This window comes from Blastomyces gilchristii, assembly GCF_000003855.2.
Source record: "Blastomyces gilchristii SLH14081 genomic scaffold supercont1.9, whole genome shotgun sequence".
Taxonomy (NCBI): domain Eukaryota; kingdom Fungi; phylum Ascomycota; class Eurotiomycetes; order Onygenales; family Ajellomycetaceae; genus Blastomyces; species Blastomyces gilchristii.
This window is the reverse complement of record NW_003101674.1, coordinates 970,321-997,445: the sequence shown is the minus strand read 5'-3', so window position 1 is coordinate 997,445 and position 27,125 is coordinate 970,321. Positions and strand designations below refer to the sequence as shown.

General features: G+C 44.7%; 7 protein-coding genes across 9 annotated transcripts; 5 read left to right on the top strand and 2 right to left on the bottom strand.

Moving 5' to 3' along the window:
• The first annotated feature begins 2,899 nt into the window (after window positions 1–2,899).
• Window positions 2,900–4,033, top strand: BDBG_04615 (4-carboxymuconolactone decarboxylase). The gene is made up of 2 exons (XM_002624705.2): window positions 2,900–3,656; window positions 3,729–4,033. Exon 1 carries the CDS (start codon window positions 3,092–3,094, stop codon window positions 3,650–3,652), a length of 561 nt encoding a protein of 186 aa, XP_002624751.1. The 5' UTR covers window positions 2,900–3,091; the 3' UTR covers window positions 3,653–3,656; window positions 3,729–4,033.
• A 497-nt stretch (window positions 4,034–4,530) lies between these two features.
• Window positions 4,531–7,746, top strand: BDBG_04614 (uncharacterized protein). Its single transcript, XM_002624704.2, has 2 exons — window positions 4,531–5,056; window positions 5,411–7,746. Exon 2 carries the CDS (start codon window positions 5,428–5,430, stop codon window positions 7,300–7,302), a length of 1,875 nt encoding a protein of 624 aa, XP_002624750.1. The 5' UTR covers window positions 4,531–5,056; window positions 5,411–5,427; the 3' UTR covers window positions 7,303–7,746.
• A 352-nt stretch (window positions 7,747–8,098) lies between these two features.
• Window positions 8,099–11,106, top strand: BDBG_04613. Of its 2 annotated transcripts, XM_031721752.1 has the most exons (4): window positions 8,181–8,439; window positions 8,511–8,893; window positions 8,965–10,165; window positions 10,347–11,106. In XM_031721752.1, exons 1-3 carry the CDS (start codon window positions 8,274–8,276, stop codon window positions 9,796–9,798), a joined length of 1,383 nt encoding a protein of 460 aa, XP_031578609.1. In that variant the 5' UTR covers window positions 8,181–8,273; the 3' UTR covers window positions 9,799–10,165; window positions 10,347–11,106. The 2 variants fall into 2 exon arrangements, with proteins under 2 accessions (XP_002624749.1, XP_031578609.1); XM_002624703.2 differs by having other exon boundaries at window positions 8,099–8,439; window positions 8,965–11,106.
• A 24-nt stretch (window positions 11,107–11,130) lies between these two features.
• On the top strand, window positions 11,131–14,081 carry BDBG_04612 (glutamate carboxypeptidase II). Its single transcript, XM_002624702.2, has 3 exons — window positions 11,131–12,346; window positions 12,413–13,773; window positions 13,874–14,081. The coding sequence occupies exons 1-3, from the start codon at window positions 11,452–11,454 to the stop codon at window positions 13,928–13,930; spliced, it is 2,313 nt and encodes a 770-aa protein (XP_002624748.1). The 5' UTR covers window positions 11,131–11,451; the 3' UTR covers window positions 13,931–14,081.
• Window positions 14,082–14,114: 33 nt separating this feature from the next.
• On the bottom strand, window positions 14,115–17,175 carry BDBG_04611 (MFS transporter). The gene is made up of 6 exons (XM_002624701.2): window positions 16,898–17,175; window positions 16,801–16,824; window positions 16,656–16,684; window positions 15,941–16,459; window positions 15,479–15,860; window positions 14,115–15,380 (listed from the first exon to the last, which is right to left on the bottom strand). The coding sequence occupies exons 1-6, from the start codon at window positions 16,950–16,952 to the stop codon at window positions 14,653–14,655; spliced, it is 1,737 nt and encodes a 578-aa protein (XP_002624747.2). The 5' UTR covers window positions 16,953–17,175; the 3' UTR covers window positions 14,115–14,652.
• Window positions 17,176–17,307: 132 nt separating this feature from the next.
• BDBG_04609 lies at window positions 17,308–22,786 on the top strand. Of its 2 annotated transcripts, XM_031721751.1 has the most exons (4): window positions 17,308–18,257; window positions 18,345–18,931; window positions 19,004–21,825; window positions 21,915–22,720. In XM_031721751.1, the coding sequence occupies exons 3-4, from the start codon at window positions 20,801–20,803 to the stop codon at window positions 22,081–22,083; spliced, it is 1,194 nt and encodes a 397-aa protein (XP_031578608.1). In that variant the 5' UTR covers window positions 17,308–18,257; window positions 18,345–18,931; window positions 19,004–20,800; the 3' UTR covers window positions 22,084–22,720. The 2 variants fall into 2 exon arrangements, with proteins under 2 accessions (XP_031578608.1, XP_002624745.1); XM_002624699.2 differs by lacking the exons at window positions 17,308–18,257; window positions 18,345–18,931 and having other exon boundaries at window positions 19,198–20,468; window positions 20,558–21,825; window positions 21,915–22,786.
• Window positions 22,787–23,579: 793 nt separating this feature from the next.
• Window positions 23,580–26,920, bottom strand: BDBG_04607 (uncharacterized protein). The gene is made up of 3 exons (XM_031721750.1): window positions 26,721–26,920; window positions 26,255–26,666; window positions 23,580–26,191 (listed from the first exon to the last, which is right to left on the bottom strand). The coding sequence occupies exons 1-3, from the start codon at window positions 26,734–26,736 to the stop codon at window positions 25,027–25,029; spliced, it is 1,593 nt and encodes a 530-aa protein (XP_031578607.1). The 5' UTR covers window positions 26,737–26,920; the 3' UTR covers window positions 23,580–25,026.
• Between the last annotated feature and the right edge of the window lie 205 nt (window positions 26,921–27,125).

The following is a 27,125-nucleotide window of genomic DNA, read 5'->3' as shown; positions in this document are numbered from 1 at the left end:
GGAAAGAAGAGATCCTCCTAGCAGTGAGGCAATCTCGTACGATTGATATCATTGACAACAAGCAAATTGGTCCCAAGGAGAACGCAAGCAACGACATGCAGCGGTTTTGGGAAGAACATAATATGTGGTTGTATAACCACATGTGGTCTGCGATCGCCCCGCAGGCGAAATCTCATTGTACAATACAGATGGACTCTGAGCTGTCTGCCTATTCCCTATGGAAGATCATAGAGAAAAACTTCACTGAAAGACCTGGTGTCCGGAGGACAAGGTTATACAAGGAGATGGCGAACCTATCTGCCAAAACGAAAGGCTCAGATCGCGCCTTTATCGAACGCTTAATTGCCATAAGGACTGACTATATCCGCCTGGGGTATAGGGTTGAAGACTTCATGTTTTTTGACTGCCTACTTACCGGAGTAAGCAAAGGGTGGGCCTCATTCATCAAGAATCGAATGGACCAGATCGACAAAGACAATGCTCAACCCCTAGAGGCCGACTTCATGGGCCTCTGCCGTGATATTCTACTACGTCTCCCAGCAGTTGGAGAAGGCCCAAAATATGTGTCTAGGAATCCAACCAACAACGCGAGGGAATTGGACAATAGGAAGGGCAGGAGCAAGGAAAAGTATGAGGATACGGACCCCAGACCTGAACGTAGGAATAATGACATGAAGACCTGCTACCACTGTCAAAAAGTCGGTCATATCCAAAATTATTGTTGGAAGAAATACCCCGAAAAACGTCCTACCAATCCCAATCTCAATACCAATAGAAACAAGGATAAGGGACAAGGAGAGTGAGAGCCTGAGCCTCGTTGCATAATGCGAATCGGACTGGGCAGGGGCGGACAAATCAACCACCGGCTACATTATATTGATAAACGGGTCGCCAATCTCATGGCAGTCGCAGAGGCAGACATCTATCGCCAAATCGACCACGGAGGCCGAATAGATTGCAGCTAGCGAGGCAGCCTGTGAGATAATCTGATTGAATGATATGCTACATGATGCTGGGTTAGTGGAAGGAAAAGCGAAGATATGCTCGCAACTATGAGTTGACAATAAGGGTGCAATTGATCTAGCAAAGGGGGAATCTCTGAAGCGACGATCGCGTCACATTGAGATAAGATACCATATCCTCCGCGATTTGGTTGAAAAAGGGGAGATCATGATGGAACACGTTGGTTCCATGGCCAATATAGCCGACGGCCTCACCAAGCCGCTGGCAAGCCAGCTTTTGAAGAATTTGTTGAAAGGATTGGTTTGAAAGAGATCAGGAAAGAATAAGGTAATGGTGATACAGTGTATCAATGGATTTCGTGTGTATTTGTTGATTTTTACGGTTATTGCTGTACAGACGCTTTTCCTAAGAAGGAAATCAGGGTCTGATTGATGTAATTAATTATTATTGCGTTTTTGAAAGAATTGAGGATGGAGCGGGTGGCAGGCATTAGTGGGTGTTGGTGATTGCTACGGAGTACACCTACTCTAATCAACGTGCCACCCAACCCTATTTAGTGTAACTCGCGTAGATAGATTACACACACACAACAACGTTATCCTCCAAGATTTTTCAAGACTCTAGAGATTCATCTCGACACAATACTTTTCAGACCTGTCAGAAAATGCTTTGCCTGGTTTTATTCAATCTCCACAGGCGTGATTGCTCCGTGGGCTACAGAGTAAAGACGAATTGAGAATTGAACATCCGAGGACAACAAATAAATTTTAGTTGAGACAGAATAATAACACGTTCATATTACTAACAACTAACTTCCAGCATAAGCTTCGCTCGTAGAAATAATCCTACAATCCCGGTGCTCTAAACTACTACTAGTTATTCCTTGTCGGCATCTTCCCGGCGTTGTACATGTACCTCGACAGAGCCGATGCCGAGATCTGGCGTGTTGGTTGTCCAAATGTGTCCATGGGTTCTACCCGGAGGTTGTTGAGACTCGGCTCATTCCAACATCGGGTATGCGTTGAAAAGTTTACAATGCTTCAATGGCATGTGGGATATAGTGGTATATGCCCGTTGTTGATGGGGTGAGTTGGATGGAGGAGATTGAACCGGAAGATCCTGGCGGGGTTAACTACGATCGCCCACATACCGTTACTTTTACTCCACGATTGGCGTTGCATAACTCTTCTCTGAGTGGCATAAACCCTGGTCAAAAGTGGAGAATTTCCTTTTTTGGGGTCTTGGCGTGAATACAGCTCTCTAATTGGTGTTAGAGTTAAGCGAAGCACAATCCTGTGACATGCTATATCAACCACCTCCCACATCAACCACCTCACTGTCAATTAATTTGAGTCTTTGAGATCCTTAAATTTTGCTTCTATATGTGATCATGGCACTGAGATTGTGACACTGAGATTTTTCAAGAATTGTCTGCAAGAAGAAGAGCCCATTCAAGAAACACTTTGTGACTGAGAATTCAGAGACTATGATTTTAAAAAAACAGATGATAAGTGTGAAGTCAGTTTACAGTTGTTGATATTGAGATTTTGACTCTTTATATTGAAAATGAGACTCTGCACAAGAAGAATGTGTAGAGTTCAATCACCACCAGCGCACTGCTGGTAGAAGGGCCGATCAACCGCGGGACCCCCAACAGAATGTGACTCTGAAGACTAAATTCAGAACTATTATAAATCTTCTTCAGATCACTCAAACTGTTCTTGAGAATGAGATATAAGTCAGTGAGATGTTTTTTCCTTTTTTTCTTTTTTTACTTAGTTAGCTGGTGCTTTTGCACTGAAAAATAAATCTCTATTTGTTTTTACAATTCTATCTCTTCTATTATTATTAATAATAAGCCATAAAATCAATCTTGCAGGGCCTTCCATTTTGAGCTTAGCTCCACAATGTCTTTGCACACAGAAGCTCGAAGATATTTTGACTATCTTATCCTAAAAGGTGCGTACCGAATACCTGGGGCCTCCAGTTTTTGTATGCTACTCTAGTACCTTGGGCTCAGGTGGCGTCTCCTTTTTCTAGAATCCTGATTGAAACAATATTACGTTGGTACCAGCAACTTTTCTAAGTTCACTACTTCTCCATCGGAGTCCATCCTGCAATCGTCACCATGCGCCTCCCATACGTTCCCAACCCACCCCCAGCCTCCAACGAAGAGGATGAAGCCATTCTCAAGCGCGTCCAAGTTAGAAGGGGAGAACGGGGCCTCCTCCCCCTCGACCTAGCACTTCTCCATTCATTCCCCGTTGCCGACGGCTGGAATTCATTTCTCGGCGCTATTCGTACCAAGACCTCGATTTCCCCAGACATTCGCGAAATCGCAATCTGTCGCGTTGCCGCTATAAACGAAGCATGGTTCGAGTGGAAACACCATGTTCCCTTGTTGACAGAGGCCGGTTTCCCCGATGAGGCATTAAAACTTGTGCAGCGTGGAGTAGACAACCCACCCACTGACGCTGAACTGGCGGCATTGATGTCCTCAAAACAAATTGCCGTTTTAAAGTACACGGAGGCAATGACGAGGACGGTTAATGTACCCGAAGAGGTGTTCGCGGAGTTGAGGAGGCATTTCAGTGAGAAGGAGGTTGTCGAGATAACAGCTACAGTTGCGGCGTATAATTGCGTGAGTAGGTTTTTGGTTGCGCTGGATGTTGGGGAGATGAACAAATAAATAGGTATGCAAGTGTGAAATATGCGTGTCATTAGCGGCAGTGACTCGCGTTTGAGCTGACTCTGAGCTGATTTAGAGACTTGCTCATAAGTCCGGTTATGATGAGTTGCCTAATATAGCCCTGGTATAGAATCCACGCTGAATATAAGTTGCCAATTCGAGCTTCAACAAGGGATTCCTCAAATCTAATATAAATTTCTCATGAAGGCCTAAAATCTGTTGGAGCGGGAAACGAACAAGGCTTCAGTGTATGTAAGATAAACATTAATTGAAATCCGGTTTTAAGCGGCGCAACCTGGCATTCGCTGGGTCTTTCCTTATTTGACAATATAATTTTGTATTCGTTGATATGAGGCATATTTAAATTCACCAAGAGAAAATATAAGGGGATTTTCTTTTATACACCGGTTTGAGTAGTTTTGAGTAGTTCCCCAGCCATCTTAGAGAAAAGTAAAGAAATGTTAGAACCAAACAACCCCTGCCCTAGGTTAAGTCCTGTCATTTTCTGTTGTATTGGTGTTACACATCTCAGTATCTACATAATAATAATTATTGGAACGTGTGCGTATGAACTGGTCTTGTTTAGTGAAGGATCATTATTCTCTGATTATTGTCAAAAAATTTGCTGAAGAAAAATATGTCTAAGGTACAGCAAGTTGCATACCATCCCTTGGACAAAAGTGAACAGAGCAACAAAGGACTTGTGTTGATGTTGTGCTGTCAAGATGAAAAAAACAATATCAATACATCTTATGGTACAGAAAGTTCTCACTTTTGATTGGCCAGGACAGGAGTCTGCAGGTAACGTGACTTTGCTCCAGCATTGTAGTAGATCCAGCTCTTAGACCCAGAATGCAGAAATCTTTACTACAAGATCAGTTCCTTCAAGGCTACAACAACATTAAAATATCCTGAACATATGGAAATAATCTGTGTCTTGAGAGCTGTTGACCAGTGATTCATCTCTCCCTTTCTCTTCTGTTGTTGTTTTATTACTTCCTTGTCCGATTCAGCTCCACGCCGCTTTGACCGAGTTTCTACCTTACCTCGCAAAAATTCTTTTTACTCTGTACTCGCCCATCGCCACCCTCCCACAGGCTTCGCGAAGCTGTGGCCAGCGGTTAATTCTTCTTATCATTTACATCCTATTCTCTTCTATTAATTATTACTTTTAATTTTAAAACTTCTGCTGAGCGGATCCTTCGTCTAATTCGAGGGCCAAAGATTCAACTCCAACAACTAACTCAATTTGCGGCTGGCGGTTCGAATCTAGCCAAAACCTGGCATTGAATCAATTCTATTCCCTCTCCTTCGTTGTTGCAAAACTTTGAAATAACCCGATGTATTATTGCTGAAACGCTTAGCAATTGCTAATCATTAAATCGGATTTCATCAGCGGTTCAGGTACGATACTTTTTTTATTATTTCTTTCTTTTTTTTCCCTCCCAAGTTCCAGTCGCGTCTGGCGATGCCACATACTATTTGGACTTGCATTACCCGAGATAACCTAAATTGGATGTTCCCGCCAAAATTCATAATATACCCATGTTTACTGCAAACACTATGACGATATGTCGAGTTGCCGCTTCGCTAGGCCGATGCTTTTGTCTATAACCTTTAGGTTGTTTTGGTTCATTTTCTTTTTTGTAGATTTTATGTTTTGAATATTTACTATGCGCTGTTTCGGGATACTTTCATTCTCTTTTTCGGACGCGGCGCTCGTCCTGGTCTATGCGCACATACTGAGTTTACCTACAGATAAGTAGATTGTCATCATGTCATTTTTGGTTCAAGATGATATAGACATTGGCGCTCGGGGTACAGAAACGCCAAGATCTCCTTCATCGCCGTTACGCTTGCAGCAATCGGAGCCGCCCAGACCATCGTCTCGTTCAATTCAATCAACTCCCGCTGCTACCAGCCTTCTGCCCTTGAAATGTGCATGGTGTAATGAATCATTTCAGCCTACCAAAGAAAATGCAATTTCCCCTGCTGAGGAGCTCAGGCAACATATGGTGATTGCTCACCCCGAAGTGTCCCTGGTTGAGCAAGATGCCGCTGACGAGACTCCTCTTACTGAATCTGGCCTCGATGAGACTGAGCAAGCTAGTCGTCTCGAAGCATTTTCCCGTGAAGCGGTAATTGTGGAAAGGCGCCTTGATGCGTTTTGGAATATCAATCATGTTCAAAAATTCACTGACGACTACGATGGAGAGAGTGAGGATCTTCCTGCATTCTGGAAAAATACATTTGGCGATTTTGAACGCCCGAAGCCATATGAGACAGAGGCTGTGGCGAAGGGAAATTTTCTACCAATCACCAAGCCCGAAATTTATGTTGACATTTTAAATGACCCAGAGTCACACACGACCGAAGAGCTTTACGCCATCACGGCAAATACAGCCCGGGCTCTCAGGGTGTGGCAGGATGAGTACCTAGCCATCGACAAACTATCGAAACGAGCCACACGGCATTCATTGAAAAAGGCTGCTAATCCACGAAAGCTGGAAGATCCGCTCGTTTTTGAAGATAAAAAAGAAGCGATGCTTTATGGATACAAACACGATCCCCGGGAATCAAAAATAGGATTCCAAGACCCATTTGCCCAGGGAGGCTTCAAACCAACTCCAACGCAACTGAAAAGGCTGAAACTCAACGCTGCAGACCCTTTCAATGTTGATGGTTGGAAACCAATTAAACTTAATGGTGTCGAGTACATTCCCGGAGTCCGCCCGCCGTCCAAACCAGCTCCCAGAAAGAAGCCTATAGAAGTGGACACAGCGGATGCGAGTGGTACAACGAATGGTATAGATCGTGAAACTGATGGCCGCCCAAAACGAATAACCCGGTTTGGGGGCTTCAGACATGCCTTAACTAGAGAAACCTCCCAGGTACAAACAGAGCCGTCAAGCCCCGTCTCTGCACCAACGCCTGCAAGAGCTAAACGACCCAAGTCACGCGCGACTTCAACAACCCCTCAACTACCTTTACAACCCAGTTCTCCGAAAACTAGTACACCTACCACTCGTCCAAATCAGCCCGTTAAATCATTAACCGTGAAGCTGGCAACATCCGGGATTCCAGTTACAACGGCCACCCCCGTAACACCGACCGCTACTTCTCATTCAAGACGATCAATTACTAGGGAACGTGCTTCTACACCCCTTTATGAAGATCCACTCCTGGACCCCAAGAACCAACTTAAGATCCAACAGTCCAAGAATCCAAAGCGAACAGAGGCAATGATCATCCACTGGGCAAAATTTAACCACGAAGGTCGAACCAGAAACCCAAAGCGAACCAAAGCGCAGATTGAGGCGGATAAAGCTGAAGCAGAAAAGCAAGGGGGCGCCTCGAAGGCCCCTCCTGGGCGAAAGAGGAGATCTAACTCGAAGAGTGGTGGAGCCGATAACCAAGACGCTCCCCCTAAGAAGGCCAAACGTGTTGCAAAAGGCACCCTAGCACCAGCTACGCACGAAAGGGTTGAGCCAGCAGAGCCTTACCAGATTGTTCAACCGCAACCTGAACTTCGGCGACCTGACCTTTTGATAAATCCATTAGCTGTCCCTACACATCCCCAAGTCCGATACAGTCCCTACGGTGGGCAGGTATATCAAGTAAGCTATAACCAGGGCAACCATCGTCAATAGTTAAGCGAACCTTGTTTTTAACCGTTCTGGGGCAATTTCGACATGTCTATATATGGAAGTCTAGGGGATGGAAAACGTGGTCGGCGTGGTGGGCTTAGCATTTTTGGCACAGAAGGCGTTGGCGGGATTTTCGCATTTAGATTTTTGTGTATCATATCATATGGATTCCCCGGTTTATATGTTGTTGTTTTCTTTTCATTTCTCTTTGCGACTTCTTATACTTTTTCTTTTTGCTTCGGTCGGTCGGGAGTCTTTACGTGGCGAGGATATTGTGTTAAGTGGTGCCCATGATCTGTCTATGTAAATAGTTATTATTACCCCCGTTGGCTACTTCATGTATTCATAGAACAGGAAAAATTTACGAATCTGTATAAATTAATTCTTTTCAAGGAATTACTATTATTGCTTCTTCCAATGTCTTATCTCAGAATCTTAGCAGCTGCCCAGGTCAGGTTATATATAGGTAGTCACTCACTCTTTGAAGCTAATCTCAAATAGGAAATAAGCTAATCCAAATAGGTCAGATCTTATGATTTCAATTATAAGTGAGAATAGTAATTTAATTTGTTAATTTTTATTTTTATTTTTTAATTTTTAAATATAAAATATTGAATTAAAATTGATTTATATCTTTTTAAATACAGAAATAATTTGATATTTTTATAATTTTAAAGAAAAAAATGATCATTTTTAAGTTATTTATATTAAATATTAATTTTTTTAAGATAAAAATTATATATTTCTATTTTTCTTTTAGCTATAATCTGAGATAATTCAAAGTTGGTCCATGGTTGCCACGGGAGACACCAAATTAAATCACGTGACAAGGCTATCTTCCCTGTGCTCTTGATTTGGAAACTTTTCCCATCGCGATCACAGCAGCCCTTACCAATTTTGCGACCGTTTTGTAGCTATCTTGCATTAATCCATCTTTACCACACTTTAATATTATTTTCCACCCATAGCTCACTATGGGTAAGAAGAAGCGTGGTCATCCCGACCTCGAGGAACTCCTGAGCCGGCCCTGGTGCTATTACTGTGAACGCGACTTCGACGACCTAAAGATTCTAATTTCCCACCAAAAAGCGAAACATTTCAAATGCGATAGGTGCGGTAGAAGACTGAATACAGCCGGAGGTGAGGACTGCCCAACTTTAACTTTAGATCGATTACCCGACAATGTATTGACTAACTAATATTGGTACTAGGATTATCTGTTCACATGAGCCAAGTCCATAAAGAGACATTAAGTGCCGTGGATAATGCCCTACCTAACCGGTCGAGCTTGGATATCGAGATTTTTGGCATGGAGGGCGTCCCAGAGGATGTATTGCAGGCTCACAATCAGCGCGTCCTGACTCAATATCAACAGGCTGAAGCGGAACGACGTGCTGTGACTGGGAACCCGGCACCTGGGGTGCCAGGTGGTGGAAGTCAATCGAAGAAACCCAAGTTCGAAAGTCCCGCAGAATTGAAAAAGAGACTTGCCGAACATAAGGCGAAACTTGCTGAACAAGCGGCGGGAAGCAGCAGCGGGGATGTCACCCCTGTTGGTGCTGGACAGGGGATACAGACAGGTGCGGCTGCATATGTGAGTGTCTTTCGCGTTTTTCCATCCGAGCCCAATATTTGAAACGCTATCTGACAATACATGGACTGTAGGCTCCAACGACTCAGTATCCTACAAGTCAACAGCCGTTGAATGGCTCAAGTCAGCCGTATCCTTATCCGCAGCCCTATGGACACACTGGCGCTTATCAACCAGGTGCGGCGTCATTCCAGAAGCAACCCGATTATGCTTCTCCCGTCTATGCTCAATATCCACCTACCGTACAGCAGTTTCCCACAACTCAATTTAGCCCTCCGCAAATGTCACCACAACACTACCCGCCTGCTGCGTCGACTTTGCCCCAGCGCCCATTGGGAACCAATACGCCCCCTGTAGCATTTCAACAACAGCAAGCACCCCGAACCCAAACCCCCCCCCAAACTAGTCCCTTCCCCTCTCGTACACCTAGTTTACCTACTGCTCCTAGCCTTCCCCAACGCCCAAGTTTTGGGGTGCCGCAGGTCAATGCCTTCCAAATGCAACAATTGCATCATGGTCAACCTTCATATGGAGCAGAGCAATCTCAAAGTAGTAGAAGTCCTTCGGGACCTCATCCTACTGGAGAACAACCCTCAAGCTCAATTGATGACCTGATTTCAGGAACAGCGAAGCAAGTTGACGAAATGGCCGGCAAGTCCTCCACTCCTACAGCGAAGCCTGAGGACGGGACTGGTGAGAAGCCAGCAAGGAAAGAGAAGGAAAAATCGAAGGCTACGAGAATGGTGTATTCTGATAACGAGATAAGCCCGGAGGAGAAAATGGCTCAATTGCCTAGGTACGCATATGTTCCTGAACGCAAGGAGGATACGGTCCTTGGGGACGCAACTACTGCTGCAGTCGTGGGAGTCAATACCGCTTCCGACACATTGGTAAATCCGCCGCAATAAGTACGATGTCCGCTTTCCATCCGATTTCATCCATTCCATCTCCTGGCCGTCCTTTTATATTTGCTTCGGAAGGTAGCCGTCACAACAGGCGGATTATATATACTGGAGGAATGGTTGTAGCGTCCAGTTAAGTCCTTCGACACACCAAAATTCTAGAAGACATATATTCCTTAAATGCAGTTTCAGCATTGATCCTCAGCAACTGTGATGAGCAGGCAGGTGCGCTTTTTTCAGAAGCCGGAACCGGGGCCAAATATGGCTGTTAATCTCTGACCTTTCAACCGAAGAAGAAATACCGACTGTTCATGGAGACCTGCAAATGCATAATTCCACCGATAAAATGACAAGGAGGATTTCGTCGGCACTGGTGAGTCCGATTGCAAATCTTATATAATGATGGTCTTGTCCGTTGGAGGAGGGTTGCTTTCGGAGCAAATCTATGCGCAGCTAGGTTCATTCGAATGTTCTTTCACTTTTTTTCGCTTTGTTTTCTCTTCTGCAATTTTCGTTTTGAGGAGCTCCAGAGTGACCAACCGTTCATTTGGCAGAAGGCCGGAGACAGGGTTGGCGAAAGGGAGTTTAAATTTTATGTTGAGTCAATTAAAAGGGGAACTCGTCCCCTTGTCTCCAAGCCACGATGAGAGTATTTCGCTGCTGCGTATTTCCATATACTGAATGTAAGTTTACTTTTTTGCGATTGCTCTTGTAGAAACGAACTTCCAAAGGTCTGAAGAAAACAAACAAATAAATGGGAGGAAACAAATAAAGAAGAAAAAGGCGAGGGAGAAAAGGCAATGCAGCGCAGTGGTTAGTCCAGATCATTCTTTTTCTATTGTCTGTGCTTTCCGATCTCCCTTGATAATGGCCCATGAGTGATTTGTTTTGAGTGACTTGTTTTCTATGATATATTCACCACATATTTTCAATTAACTATTTTTGGAACTGGATATTTTGTAAATGTCAATGATTGTGTCGTTGAGGGGGTTTTTGGTCAACATAATTTAACAATCAGGGCTTTTTACTGGACTTCAGCTATACTGTGTCCTGGACGGTTATTGGAAATCCAGCATCCGGAATTTATGAAAAGAGTTACGTTACAGTTGATCTAAATTTCACCTAGGAAAAGGGAAGCTTCTCTTCTTAATGTATCCATATAACTAGGCGGCTTATTGGTGGATCCTGCGGGCGGGAGCAATGTCCCCTTTCTCAGCCCTGTTTTCCGTTGGCGCTAGCAAGCCAGACGACGGCTAACCATAAATCTATTAGTGATTGATCACCCAAGTAGATATTGATTGTATAAAACAGTAAATATATATATATATATTATTATTATTATTATTGAGTTTCAAATTTCTTTGCGCGAAATTATGTATCTCTCCTCTCTCCTTGCGTTCCGAGTCTGTTGCCCGACGCAGGGTTTCTCCACGCTGCAGTTAGTAATTATTTATTCCAGGCGGCCAGTGTTAGTTACATCATCATCCCATTTGCGACGCACGCCATTTTCTGACAAGAAGCCAAGCCAGAGCTTCCTCGTGTCTCTCCCCGAGCTGCCACCATGATAATGACATGAAATCAATCAATCTCGGCTTCTACTACTCCTCCAGTTCTCACCTCCACTACCCTTCGTCTGGCATACTTAACTTGCGCTAAGCCATGAGGGAGAAGCCGCCCAACATGCCGATTACTGAGAGCACTCCGCTGCTAGTCGTCCAAGTAGCTTCACGCCGCCCACGATATCGTCACTCGACACTTCGGGGTGCTTGTTCCTTGGGTCTTGCTACCCTCCTATCTATTGCGGTGGTCCTTTTTCTTGTCCCGTTTGCTGTCCTACCTCGCGATCACGGATCTATTTGTTCCTATCTTCCATGGTCCAACCCTTTCCCGCACACGTCATGGCCTCACGGGAACGGCCTCAACTACACAGCTTTGCAAAACATCCTCCAAACCCTCCCAAGTGCTGAAAAAGCCAAGGAATGGAGCAAATATTATACGTCGGGCTCGCATTTAGCTGGTAAAAATCTTAGCCAGGCCATATGGACTCAGGAAAGATGGCAGGAATATGGTCTTGAAACTAGTATCTCTTCATATGACGTATACATCAACTATCCAGCAGATCATAGGTTGGCGTTGCTTGAAAAGAAAGGAGGAAATACGGTAGTGAAGTTTGAAGCAACATTGGAAGAAGATGTCCTGCCTGAGGATTCTACAAGTGGTTTGGTCGATCGCATCCCTACCTTCCATGGCTATTCGTCAAGTGGGAATGTCACAGCCCAATTTGTGTATGCCAACTTTGGAACATACCAGGATTTTGAAGATCTCATTAAAGCGAACGTCAGTCTAGAGGGGAAAATCGCTTTGGTAAAGTACGGTACTATCTTTCGCGGCTTGAAAGTGAAGCGTGCACAGGAGCTCGGGATGGTGGGTGTTGTTATATACTCAGACCCGCAGGAGGACGGTGATATAACTGAAGCAAACGGCTATGAGGCGTACCCAGACGGCCCGGCTCGCAACCCTAGTGCTGTGCAGCGGGGTAGCGTGCAATTTTTAAGTTCGTCCACTTCGAATCGTTGTGTTCTTCTGTTTACTTACTAACGTACATGTACTTACAAACAAGGTATTGCACCTGGCGATCCAACGACTCCAGGGTATCCTTCTACCCCAGGCTGCCCTCGCAAAGATCCGCGTCATTCAATTCCGTCAATTCCATCGCTCCCAATATCATACAAAGAGGCTATACCTCTTCTCAAAGCTCTGAATGGACATGGACCTAAGGCCTCTGATTTCGATGCGCACTGGCAAGGCGGTGGGCTCAGCCACAAAGGAGTGGAGTATAATATTGGTCCAACACCAGAAGACGTTGTTTTGAATATGTACAATGAACAAGAATACATTACAACACCGATCTGGAACGTAATCGGGGTCATCAAGGGCACTATTCCGGACGAAGTGGTTATTCTTGGCAACCACAGAGACGCTTGGATTGCAGGCGGGGCCGGAGACCCGAATAGCGGCTCCGCCGCTCTTAACGAAGTGATTCGTAGCTTTGCCCATGCTATGAAGGCTGGTTGGAAACCACTTCGTACCATTGTCTTCGCCAGCTGGGATGGGGAAGAGTATGGCTTGATCGGCTCCACAGAGTGGGTGGAGGAGAATCTCACCTGGCTCTCCAAGTCTATCGTTGCCTATCTCAATGTCGACGTGGCTACCAGTGGACAACATTTCAAAGCAAGTGCCAGCCCCTTACTAAATAAAGCTATCTATGAGGCCACTAGCCTCGTCCTTTCACCAAATCAGACCGTCGAAGGCCAGACTGTCCTTGACGTTTGGGACGGTAAAATTTCCTCCATGGGAAGCGGAAGTGACTTTACTGCCTTCCAGGACTTTGCCGGCATTCCCTGTGTCGATTACGGTTTCAAACGGAAGGATGGGGATGCGGTATACCAATACCATTCAAATTATGACAGCTTTGACTGGATGAATCACTACGGCGACCCGAACTGGACGTACCATATTGCCGCTGCGAAAGTCTGGTCTTTAACAGCCGCATACCTGGTAGAGAAACCTGTTTTGGGCTTGAACGCAACCGATTACGCCAGTGGGCTAGCCATGTACCTGGACACCGTGAAAGAGAAAGCAACCACTGGATTTAGCTTCAAGTCACTTGATGCCGCGATTGTAAATCTATACAACGCCGCAGTTGCATTTGATGCATACACGTCGTCACTTACAAAGCAACTCGATGAGGATCTGCCCTGGTGGCAGTGGTGGAAGAAGGTACAACTTTTCTTCAAGATTCGTGCGGCAAATGACAAATATAAATACCTAGAACGGAAAATGCTGCACCAGCAGGGCCTGGATGGGCGAAACTGGTTCAAGCATGTTGTATTCGCACCAGGCTTGTGGACTGGGTATTCCGGTGCACCATTCCCTGGCCTCGTCGAGAGCTTTGAGAGTGGTAATTTGGATAATGCCAAGGTAAGGTCCCGCCTTTAGATCAAACGTCACTATTATGTATATCAGTTATTCGCATCTTCTGTCTTGGAATATATGTTAACGAATTTTGCTGGATATTTAGAGATGGAGAGCTATCATTCAGGAGAAAATAGACGATGCCACGGCCTTGCTGAAGTGATACCCTTAAATGCAAAAAGGAAATTTCAGGCCTAAGGCTGGTAAGGAGGCTCTAAACGCCACGAGCACATGCCTTGTTCGGCAGCTTCGGCTTACAGAAAGTGTGGTTTCGTCTACAGATTTCGGCCATTTACAATTAATCTCTTACCAAGTTCTTAATTTTATTATTATTAATTTTAATTTTATTAATATTATTCTTATTATTCTTCTTATTATTATTATTATTAATTATTTTAGCAGTACATAAACAATCATACTGCACATTTCCTGCATCAATTGTATGCCGTATAAACACTGATGCCGTGTATATATTCACCAAGTCGCTCTATGTGAGACAAAAAAAAAAGTTTCTCACTAATAACATCAAAGCTACTCAATTCTAGTTAAATCTCTAATCTTTCAGCTGTCAATGACACCGACAGTATATCAAAGGTCGTTCATGTGCCTAGGTATAACGTCGTCAGTACATCAAGACGGCCATGCTCTTAAAATCTCGTTTCGTTAGATTGTATCGTTCGCTCATGGGTTTTCAGGTGTGACTCAATCCTACCCCGCAGCCAGTGAGTCAACTATTTAGTAATTTTTTCGACTTCCCTCCAGCGACGACGCATGGAGGTAGTATACCGCTTGAGCAGCCTCCGATCTTTGCTTTTCAGCAAACCTGCCCCTCGGGTTTGAGAAATGGCGACGAGTTGTCGACGGTCAAGCATCCCCCCTGTCCCGTCAGTCGTCCTCCTGTCCGTTTTCGTGCGCACGCCGCCCTCCCAACCCGCCCTTATGGTATTGCTGATCTGATCGAACAAAGCCATTACCACCAGCATTTCCTTTCTTCAAAGTCTCGCGGTCTTCCCATCCTCGAGTTTCTCCATCGGTATCTTCCTGGTAATGGGATGCCTCACCCCTCTCTACCTCATTTCCATTTGCAGTAACAAGTCCATTATCGTCCCCATCCGTATCTGCGCTCTCACTAAAATGGTCATTCTCCTTGCACCAAAATACCGGCAACGCACTCAGGCTCGCTATGAACGCCAAAGTCCACCAGGGTAAAATCATATACCCTTTCTTAACGCCTAGCGAAAAGGTTCCTCCGAGGATCGCTGGACCTATCGCCTTTCCTACCGCAGACGCACTTGTGGCAACACCGTTCAAGCTACCAAGAATACTCATGCTTTTGGCGGAGTTCGTCAGCAAGATGATGGAGCATGGGAATGCGAACACCACACAGGCAAGTTTAGAGCACATAAGTAGGAATGCTGCTATCTGGCGGGAGGCGTTGGAGGGGAAGAGCACAGTAAAAGGCGTCAAAAAATAGGTCATTGGAAATATTACGGAAACGACTTTGAGGCAGTTGAGAACCCCATAACGGTGAGCAGCGCGCGGGAATATGAAAAATTGGGTTAACATGCCGATTATGGCGTTGATAGTGTAAAGAATTCCGATTTGTTGGGCGTCTAGAACAAAACTTTAGTAAATGTACGGGAAGAATGGCTAGAAACGTAAAAAAAAGAAAAGGGGGCAAAAACAGGAAAAAGAAGAACAATGCACGTACCGATACCGAAACCGCCAGAAAACTTGAACGGCAGATTCACGTCCGGGTTGTTTCCGTAGTCCTGCAACTTATGGTTTAAAAATACGGTGAATACGGAGTCGAATGCCACAGTGTGCATGGACATAGTGGCATAAGCAAGCAAAACGAGATTTGACTGGGGAATCAATATTTGTGACCATGGCAAGTTTGGAGAGTCGCTCTTTTTACTGCCTTGCTGCGCCTGAGGCTCGCGAGAAGTGAGGAGCGGTGTGGTCTCATCTTCTTCGTTTACCACGATGCCACGAGCGGTCTTCTGCTCCTTTCGTCTCTCAAACGGTCTTGTGAGCATTTTCCCCAAAGTCAAGCCCCAATCTTGATGACCCCTTTTCGATGCGAGGGTTTCCTAATTCAAGTAGGTAAGTATCATGCCATGTCACTCGGAAACCGGGGGGGGGGGGGGAGATGGAAAATACAGGAACGTACTTGAAGAAACAACAGGCCTGTGAGTATCCCAATAATAAAGAAAACAGACACAGCCATATTGGGCAACGCATAGGGGTACTTCTTGAAAAACTTGCTATGGCCAAATTGCTCCTTGTGCCTCTTAGCAGGGTCAGCCAGCGCCCCGCCAAATGCAGGGCCGAATATGCTCCCAATCGTCCACACCAGCGGCATTAAGCTGAAAGCACGGGGCTGTAGTTCCTTCTCGGGAACTAGTTCTGCGACAATGGTCCGGATAATGCCCACATTCCCATTGCCCAATCCAACACAGGCTCGTGCCAGGATAGCCATGGGTAGTGAGGTTGAGAAACCAAACAATAGGCTAAAAGACATTGTGATGCAGAGACCAGATATGATGACTGGTTTTCGACCGATTCGATCAGATACCGCACCCCACGCTACGGCTGTTAGGCCTTGGCACACTGAAAATATTGCAGAGGTCAATCCGACCCATTTGGCGACTTCGTTGTCGCTGACTCCTAAGCTGCGTATCATTTCGGGCTGTATGAAGTGTTGGTAAATGATGATCAGAAACGGTTCCCATGTCTATGTAAGTTGATTGATTCAAAAGAAAGGGTTCATGGCATATATAAAGCTATGTAGAATACAGCATTCTGCATCTTTGAGTTTAACTCAAAAATGACTTAAAAATGAGGCAGAACTAAGGTGAACGAAACGATAGAGGGTTCGTACATACAAGATATGGAAATACGGAGGTGAAAATAACTGGCAAGGCGTAACACAGATCAACATCTTAACTCCAAATGATTGAAAGTCTCCTCCTATTCAATACAAAGCAAAATAAGTGTTTTCTTTTATAAGGGGAGGGATAGGGAAATTACCAGGCTCGGCGAATCGACATATTGCTACAATCACGAAGTCCAGCCAGTTAGCTGTTTGTGGGCATTTAGTTATATGACAGGATCCATGTTGACATACACAATACAATAAATTGCTGCACCGGCAGCTTCGGCTTTTGGGTCTTGGGATCCATGATGGCTGCTGGTTGGAGTTGGACAGAAATAGTTATATATGTTTTGCGCTGGGCAAATTAAAGAAAGTGCTGTAATTCAAGCGTGAGGGCTCACAGCTTCGGGTTCTAGAATTTGAGATGGATTGCATTGAAGAGATCTATGGAATTCAACATAAATTCTTGGATGAGCAGGAACACACAAACATCGTCTATGGGCGAGGAAATTGAAACGAGGGGGAAATGTAATAAAAAAAAAAAAAAGATATAAGCCGAGGAAAGGAGCCAGTGATTTATAATGACCGAACCCCCCAACTACCAGCTAATTCTTACCATCCCGTTGGTTGGTCTCGGCTTTGGGTGCAAGGACCTAACGTAGGGCGTTTTTGCCTCCGAACCATTCCTGCCAAGCCGGTTGGACGTGGGACATGGGCGTGTGGCAGGGCAGGGAAGCTTTGATAGCAATGCTCCACCACAACTTCCTCATCATTATTTTGTGATGGTAATCCGTAATCCTCTTATATCTGCTAGGAGAATCTCGACATATCTACGAACATATAGTTAATACTGTTGAAATGAATGTAGCCCTACGGAGTACTCTGTACTTATCCCTTAGTTCCCCAAACCTCTGTAGACGCCAAGTGGGGGAAGGGAACATTTTCGGTGCGCGCCATGACCTCCTTGGTGCGGCGGCGGCCCGTCCAGCCTGCCACACAAAGCGCTTGCTGTGTCAATTGAACAAGCCAATTGATATCTTGCCTGCAGCAAGGCTTACGCAGCGTATGCCCACCAAATGCTCCATTGGTAGCGTGAAGTGCTCCTCCTGTCTGAGGTCTCCCACCATAGACACCGCCTCATCATGGTCCAAGAATGGGACAAACCTGTGAATGGACCATTTGACAACGGGGTTGACATCAAAATACCATCCTGGGAAGCCTGGAGGGATATGGCATTGTTTTAAAACCCTCCCGTATGAATCTGATGTTGCCCACCCCCCACTGAGTAGCCCTTCTTATGAGCTGAAGTTCGTGGCCCTGGAACCGCAGTCATATGCTCTGGAATTTCCGCTTCTATCCTTTCTCCGTGCTCGCTGCAGCCCCAAGCATGATGTGGCCATGGTTATCTCAAACCAAAAAAAGTTATCCCTTTTCTCCATACGTGTCTTAGCTAGATCCGATTGCAGACCAGTACTCCGTACTACCGTCTAGTTAGTTTCTTTACTGCAACTCTTGGTGATGTTGATGGAAAGTCAGCTCGGCATATCCTTCCAGCAGTCTCTGCACAGCAGCTTGCAGTACAGCTTTCAGACAATTGATGTGCCAATTCTCAGTAAGTTTATCTTACCCTAAAAACATAACTGGCCGACAAATCTACGAGATATCGAATTCCGTCCTAATCCATAGGCGTGGCATGCAGTGCACTTATAGTGGAAACTCTTCTCTACGCACATATGGTAGTATTCTCCTGAAAGGGACGGGATACAGACTCATTATTTTAATATGTCGACAAGAGTCCGGTTATATTGCGTCTGCACCTCCCATCTGATGTATAAGCCGCCGAATCGTCAAGACCTCGTGGCTAACCCGGTTTCTGTGCAGATATGTGGTGTCGGTGAGTACTGGAAACTTATTGGCACTTCCTTTTCGCAAAAATCAAAGAAAAACAGAGTGAAAAACAGGAAATCAAAGCAACCACCATTCGTCAAGGGATTTGAAATTTGAGGTTCATGAGCCTAGATCCGAAATTGATTACGAGTTAAAGGTGCGAGGAGGGCACTCAAGGACAATAGTAAAGAATTTTTGAATTTACAAGCCAATCCAGCCACTCAGAAGCTTATGATTGTCCAACGCATGTTTCCTAGCAAATTCTCAGCCAATTGACTTTCTGATTTTCTCTTTCATCAACGCAAGCTCTTTACTGATCTTGTGCGGAGTAACTTACGGAGTACATGGCTGTACTGTTTGCACATTGGGGCTACGCCATACCTGAAAATGATGATCCAGGTAAAATATATATAGATATATAAAAAATAAAAATAAAATTGAAAGAGATGATGATACTGAAATTATACCAAGCCCAGCTGGGAGATCCGAGCCACTGTCAACTGCCAAATGTTACCCGAACTTGCAACGTCGTCCGACTCCCAACGGCCTCCAGTGAAAACCGGTTAAGTTTGTCGGCTTCTTCCTTTGTTCCCTATATTCCGCTACGATTGGGACGGGTCAGGGAAAAACACGATATTCACAGCGGAACAATCTTTCCGGCCACATTTTGTTTCGGCAAAAAAAAATTAAAAATAAAATAAAATTGACTTGTCATGGACTGGATGTGGAATCGGAAAGAATAAAACTCTTTATGCTCTCAGATGCTGAGCCTGAAAAGTCTGCTATGTTTGCCACGAACAGGCTCTTAAATACAGAGAAACAACAATGGGTAATTCCGGATTTGCAATTTATTTATCTAGTTCATCTACAGCGTAACTTTGGTGAGGCTCGCATTTTTTCTTATTCTGCGCTCTGTTCCATACAGGATCAAGTTCAACCAATCGGGAAAGACTGGAGGAAAAGTAGATACACGCCTCTCAGACAATATTCGCCATCACAATAATAGTGGAATGAGCATGAGGTCACTCCATACATCATCCTATAGACGAATATTTATATCTTTGAAATCGACTGCCTTGAGATTTTTCGAACCTTAATAGCAGTCTGGGGTCTTGCACGAGCAAAACTTATACATTGGGCTATTTACCTTACTACTTTCATGAACGTTCGTTTCACGTCCATGGCATACTGAAACAACTTGAAGAAATGTCAACCTGTTGATATAACTATGACAAAGATGTCGAAATGACATCTACCTCCGTGAGGGTTGCGGATGTTCAGACAAAACATTCCGACAAGAAGTTATTCCCAAAAAGTTGGTTATCAGAGCACAATGAGAAAACCCCACCGAGATGAGGAAATTATTTAACAATGATACAAAGGTACAAAACGGCGATGTCCTTGGGTCATTCATGTGTCATCGGCGTCCGCCAAAGCCGCCCAGCATTATTCTTATCACAAGCTTCAGAGTGGGCTGAACAACCTTCGGAATTTCTACACTGTGGATAAGCTACAGTTCCCAACTTCCTGAAAACGGTCACTTGGCCGGGCATGGACAAACTTACTACGTTTACTTCCGTCTGAATGGGCCTCTCCTAGGGCAGATAGCCCCTGCAGCAGATCTTCGGCTGCAGATAGCCACATGAAGGTTTGGCGTTGGCGTGAAGCTTATTGTGATCTTCCTTCATTCTTTGAACCCCTTTGCAGGCCTAGGCCAGATATAAACTATATATAGAGGATGTTGGGGAACATTGTCTGCTGTCTAAAATCCATCCCACCAAATCTTTTTGCGCTCCTCCATCTATTTCTCAAAAAGTAGCTGATCATTCCAGCCTAGAGAATATACCAAAACGAAAATTTATTCGTTCTTGCTTTGGCCATGGGATTAGTGGACAGCTATATCACCTTGACCACCTGTGGCGTTGGTCTTCTGCTTGTATGTTTGATCTAACTTGCCCGTCCAATAGAAGCGTTTGAAAACGCTGACAGATTGTTTTAATTCAACCATTTTCTGAGAGATTATAGTACTTTGTGGGAAATGCGATTTATAACATTTACTTCCATCCCCTGAATAAGTTTCCAGGCCCAAAGTACCTAGCTGTGGGTAGAATACCCATAACTTGGGCAACCTTCCGCGGCCAGAAAGCACAATTTCGCTTTAATGCTCATAGAAAGTATGGTGAAATTGTCCGCATCGCTTCCAATGAGCTTAGCTTTGCCCATGCTCAGGGATGGCGTGATATCTACGGCACCCAGGCCAAAGTGGAAATGACCAAACCTGCGAGCGGTATTGAGGAGCAAGAAGGCGCCCAGTCTGTTGTCACGGCTGAGGGAGATACCCACAGCCGACAAAAGCGGATGCTTGCGACTATGTTCACGGAGAAAATTCTAAAAGAGAAAGAGGCCCTTTTCATTAGCCACGCTGACTTGCTGGTAAAGAGATTGAAGGGGCTTGAAGGACAGCCTGTGGCATTGGGTGATTGGTATAACTTTGCAACCTTTGATATGATGGGCGACCTTCTCTTTGGTGAATCCCTCGGAATGCTGTCGACATCGGAATATGTGCCTTGGGTTAAGTCTATTCACGGCTTTCTCAAGGCATTTGCTTTCACAAATGTCCTAAATGAATATCTATGGTTTCGAGCTCTCTGGGCATTTGTGCCTTCGAAGATCCTCGACACGTTACGGGACACTCATTTCCTGTTTACAGCGCAAAAGGTAAACCGCTACCTAGAGCTCGACGAAAAAGCTCGCGTAGGCATGATGGGACACCTGTTGGATGGGGGTAGCCGCAAGGGCCTCAATCTAGGGGAACTCCACACAAACGCCCCTATTCTCATTTTTGGGGGCAGCGAGACTTCTGCAACGCAACTCCGCGCTCTAACTTTCCTGCTTTTCAAGAACCCCGAAAAAATGGGGAAATTGATCACCGAAATCCGGTCAGCGTATACTTCATCTGATCAAATCACATACGATTCTCTTCTGGAGCGCACCTACCTCAATGCGTGTATCGAGGAAGGACTGCGATATTATCCACCTTGCTCCAACGGATTACCGAGAATAGTCCCAAAGAGCGGTACAACTATTTGCGGCGAGTTTGTCCCCGGCGGTACGAATGTTTCCGTTGCAACATTTGCTCTCTTTCGTTCACCTAAATACTTCTCCCAGCCGGATTCTTTCATCCCAGAAAGATGGCTTCGCGAATCGGAAGGCGGCAATCCTGTTTTTGCAACGGATGAAAAGGGAGTTGCCCTTCCGTTTAGTTACGGCCCACACAACTGCCCAGGGAAAAAGTACGTAGTTCCTACTTGGAATTAGTTTCTCATTCCACTCTCGCAGTTTTTCCTACACTAGATGGTTTAACCACTAACTTTATTCACAGGATGGGATATTTCGAACTCCGACTTATCCTAGCCAAAGTTCTCTGGCACTTTAACTTGAAACTTCTGCCCGAAGATGACGGCGCGGAAGACTCCTGGGACAAGATGCCCAACTATCAAACCTGGACGAGGCGGCCGCTTAAAGTAATAGCGAAACCTGTTAGGCGGTAGCAAGCTTTCTTTCCACTATTTTTACATTATGCTTTTTAAAATGATATTACATCATTCCCCCAATAAATATTGGAATACAAGTACATGGACTAAATCAGATATAGCCCCAGTCATTACTCGCCTCATTGACTTGATGATCTGTTGTCCATTTGGCTGGACAGGAAAAAAATGGCGTTGACTTTTCATTTTTGTGATTTCCTTTTCTGTTTTGCATTTCCTCCTTTACTGCTTTGTTGCTATTTGTCAAGGGAAGAAATTATACAAAACCAACCGATCTTTTACATGTAGACAGTTGTTGGAAACAAGCTAGGTCACTGTTCGGCGGTTCTGACTGTCTGCTAGTCAACAATTACTGATGGACTGGGTCAGATACGTGTGTCCACAGCTTGAGAGGAACATAGTTATCATCAAGAGAGCTGATGCCTACACACCTGCACTCAAAAAATGTGTTAGAATGGTCATGTATGGAGAGAAGGGGGTGAATAAATGAAATGAAAATAATAAAATAATAAAAACAAAAGAAACTTAATCATTTGACAGGCTAAACTAGAATACCATAGGGACAATAGCTGGGATTTATAACTTCAAGTGGTGTTTCTTATTGTTCGGAGAGTCATCATGTTATACATCTAACTAAATAAATATCTAGCCAGTTAGGTTTCTTTGTGTCTGATCACACGACCTTCCAACCACCCTGGCGATTGTGAGACATGTGCAATGTAGAGTGATTTTCATTTCAAGTATTTCATATATTTATTCTATTTTCTAATAGACCCTGAGGGCAAAGCTCGAAGACCTATCAGGGTTCAATAATTATTTACAATATTGGATTAACCTAAATTGTCCTTGACCATTTGTTAACTCGTGATAACTACTCTGTATAGATGTGCATATATCTCACATATGAGAAAACAAAACTTTACAGAGGCGAAGGTTCAGGAAAAGACAAACCTAGGATAAAAAAACATGTAGAGCAAAAGGGGTTTCATAGTATATTCATTTCTTCATTCTAAACGTCGAGACAAGTGCCGATTCTTCAAGCGTGAAAGACATGAAAGCGCCTTGCAATTTCTAGGCGGTAACTAAATAATTGATACACATTTTGCGATATCGCGGTTATTCTTAATCAAATCAATCCTGAGCAAGAGTAGTATCCAGCTCGGCGACTTCAGCCATGTCCATTCGGAACTCACGCACAACTTGGTCCCAATCAGCCCACGACGGGTTCGGGTACTAAGGGAAGCTCAGTAGAGTCTGGAAGCCGATGTAGGGTTTACCTTGGAGATGAGTTTGAAGTCGTTGTAACTGGGTTTCATGGAATTTGGCTGCCCGCTTCATAAGTTTGTTGATAGCCGGCCACAACGTCCCTTCGTATGCTTGTCATCAGCAAACTCCAATCCTTTGTCCCTCAGCCCACTCAAGGGCTGATGGATGGCACTCAGTCATATTGTAATACTTCCAGAGGAAATCCTTCTTCCCTCTGAGACTTGGACATTGATATCTCTATCCCATAGTAAGATCTATAAACAAGAATGCAGCAGTTAGTAGTTGCAAGTAACTAAATAGATTGATGTAAAGAGATACATAACCTGATGGTTCCACCGACTCTCCCGTAGTGTCCCATGCATAAGCCATGTTTCTGCTCCAACATCTGTCATGGTTGAAAGTTATGACTTTACCAAAGCCCTCATATAAGGGATGCTCTAGTATTGTAGAACAATCTCGGAAGCAAATCGAAACTTTGTTCAGTATCATTTCACCTTGTCGGGGAATCTTTGGTTTTCACCTTCAACATACCGTTCGTCATAATGATAGTGAAATTTTGATGATGGTTTTAGGATATCCCGTGGAGGTTAGTTCTCAGGTACACTGATTCATCTGTAGAATGCCGGTGAGTTTCCCCTTAGTTTTGAATAACAATAGGGGACACACTCACGAAAATACTTCTCTTCTGGGCCTTCCGCGGCACCACTAAAGTGTGCCTCCATTTTGGTCCGCACACTCAAACAATCAACATGGCAGCAAACCTGCTGGGCAATTGCAAGCCATATCCAAAGCAAAAGAGATGCCAGGATTCCTTAGAAACAACAATTCTCAGACAAAAGCAGTTAACATAGATATATCAGGCTATCAAAAATTCAACTTCCGTAGGCTAGGCCCCTTTATAGCTGAAGAAAGAATGAAACGAGCACATAGGGTAACACTAGGTGCCACCGCCCATTCGTCAGGTCGGCAAGCACACTTAAGTCGAGGCCTTCAAACTTCGAATGTTGAACACGCCAATAGAAAGCTGGGTAGCGGCTTCAGGAACCTGCCATGAGGTCGGGTACAGACCGCGGTCAGGGATCGATAGAATTTACGGGTGGGCCAAGAACGGTTGGTAAAACCAAATCCAGCTACAAGACACTATCCTATTCGTCGAGTCTTATTGTACCTGTGGCGTGCTGGAGAGCTACTAATGGCTGACACAAGGGGGGAGTCAGGTAACGTATCTGTTTCAGTAAGTGAAATTAGATGATTTATGTACAGTAAAAGTTAACCAAATAGTTCAGTCTAATACCGAAAAGCCCTTATTTCCAATAAAGTAGTTTAGGACAGTCCGTAGACTTAATGTTAAAGGAAATACCGAAAGAAAATGGAGGTAGGAATGCCAAAAAGATAAGTCTAACTATCACACGAAAAAGAAAAAAACTGACACGTTCTTTGGAGTTGGAGGAGTAAAAATATACACGTTTGTCCTTAGAAGTTCTACAATACTGGATAGGGGAAATTCATATCGACAGATCTTCAAAACGCTTTCACAGCCGTTGGAATGGCACTTCCCACCGGAATGCCCGTTATAACTTGTCGCTTGAGATTCTTTCGCCGCTCTGTGCTGTTGTCTTTGTCTGGGGACCGCACCTTAACGGGTAGCGTAGTCATGGCTACCTCATGCGAAGGGTATTAGCAGTCGTGGTGTTGATAATGATGGTGGGCATGTTCTGCGTAATAGGAAGGACTTTGAGGAAGTTGGTTGCTGGTATTTATTTGCGGCGGATATGATGGCCGCTGTGTGGGGTGTAACGGTGAAGAAGAAAGATATGTACTGGAAGGATATTGCGGATGGTAGAGGCCGGACACCAAGGAATCAGAGCTATTGCAGGGCGATAAGTTGGAGATATGCCCATATTTTTGCGGTTCTCGTTCAGGAATGGCTCGTGGCAAGGTCCGCGGGCTTCTTCGCGGTGGGCGGGGATGTCTATCAGCGGTTTGTTGGTTATGCATGTTAAATTCTGGAGTTGGGATACGGCGCTGGGATGGCGAGGTCTTTGGTTTGCCTTTGTTTGTGTAATTGACATGTCCGCCGTCTCCTCTGTGATGGCCTCCTTCCTCTGTTGCCGAAGTATTGCCACTAGGAGAAAATCTGACCTTTCGGCGTCTAACTGGGATATCATTATCGCTAGACTCCTCACTGTCCGTTTCAACTTGAGCTTGTAAGCTAGAATTATCCTTTCGAGTAGCTGGGGTATCATTATTACTAGATTCCTCACTGTCCGTTTCAACTTGAGCTTGTAAGCTAGAATTATCCTTTCGAAATTCAGTTGCAGGTTTCCTTGCTTCTTGAGAATGTCTCCTTCGATTGGAGGTAGCGCCTTCTGGGTGGTCCTTTTGACGTTCACATCCTTCTAAGCCGTCGCGGAAGCTATTAGACTCCACATCGGATGCAAATGTCACATGCCGCTGTGGGCGCGCTTCCTCTCCGGATAATCCCCGGAATCCACCCACCTGTGCCCACTGGGCAATTAAATGATCAATTGCCTGGGAGGATACATGAACCGTTCCCGTGACATCCTGTGATATTGGAGAGAGGGAGCTATTGAGATCTTTGAACGATAATGCAGGCAATATTGTTGGTATAGTGGATGGCGGAGGTGGGCCAGAACCGTTGAGCTGGGAATCAGATAAGCCCTGATATCTCGCATTTCGACTGTATTCCTCAGCTTCACAAATAGCGGAGTAACGTAACCGATCAAGACGAGATATCGACCAGTGTAGGACGATTAGCATGTTTTGGACTTCGTCACGCTCTCCTTGAACGATGTAATTAGGTATCGAGCTTGGTGCCTTGCTGTGACTTAATTAGTTTTCTAGGTGTATATTCAAGAGTAACTGATAAAGACTTTTACCATACCTACTGATAAGCTTCCCAAGTTGCAGGACTTGGAACATCACAATAAGGCTCAACTTCAAAGCGTCAAGAAGAGCCAGCAGATATGTAACATGGCGTTTCCTGAAGCAGCGCGCGAATCGCTCCTGGATCAAGTCTCCGTCATTTCGCTGAGCTTTGTCCAACATTTTCGCAAAGAAATTAAATATTGTGTTGCCCCGTTCACTAATTTCCTTTGCGATGCGCAAAGCTAATGGTGAATGCGGAGAATCCTTCGCTTGGAGGTTTTGCCCGACCTGCTTCAAAGCCGCCACGTATAGAGAGAGGCCCTTAGCGATGCTATGAACATCTATGCCGAAAGCTGCTACCTTGCAGGCGACGGTATTGAATGAGATGGAAAGCTTGAAGCCCAACCTTACCACCTGGAGGATAGAGACTGGATTGATACCTGTTAGTTTCGGCGAGCTGGGATCAAATAAGAGAGTCGTACCTATTTCTGATGACATGGTTTGCCGCTTATCGATATGACAAGAATTCTAACCTGTACCACAGTAAAGATGTAACTAAGAGTCCAAAAGGCCTCGATTGCTAGAGATGAGAGAATTCGGTCTGTTTAGTTTCTGATGAAAGTGTTAAGGTAAGTCAAAGATATCATCATAGCGACGGCTAAGAATTGTTCAGGGAAATGTCTTTGTTGGAATATTATTTCCAAAGCAGAAGGAATTCTCCCCAGGTATCAGTGAAAGTTATGGAGATCATCGAATGACGACCCTTCGGGGCCCTAGGAATAGTATCTTTTGAGGATCCTCTATTCATTTGTCGGTAAGAATAATAAATGGCCGTTGATTGAACACCCATCTTTAATTCAGTCTTGGTCCGCTATTTCTCCTCGATC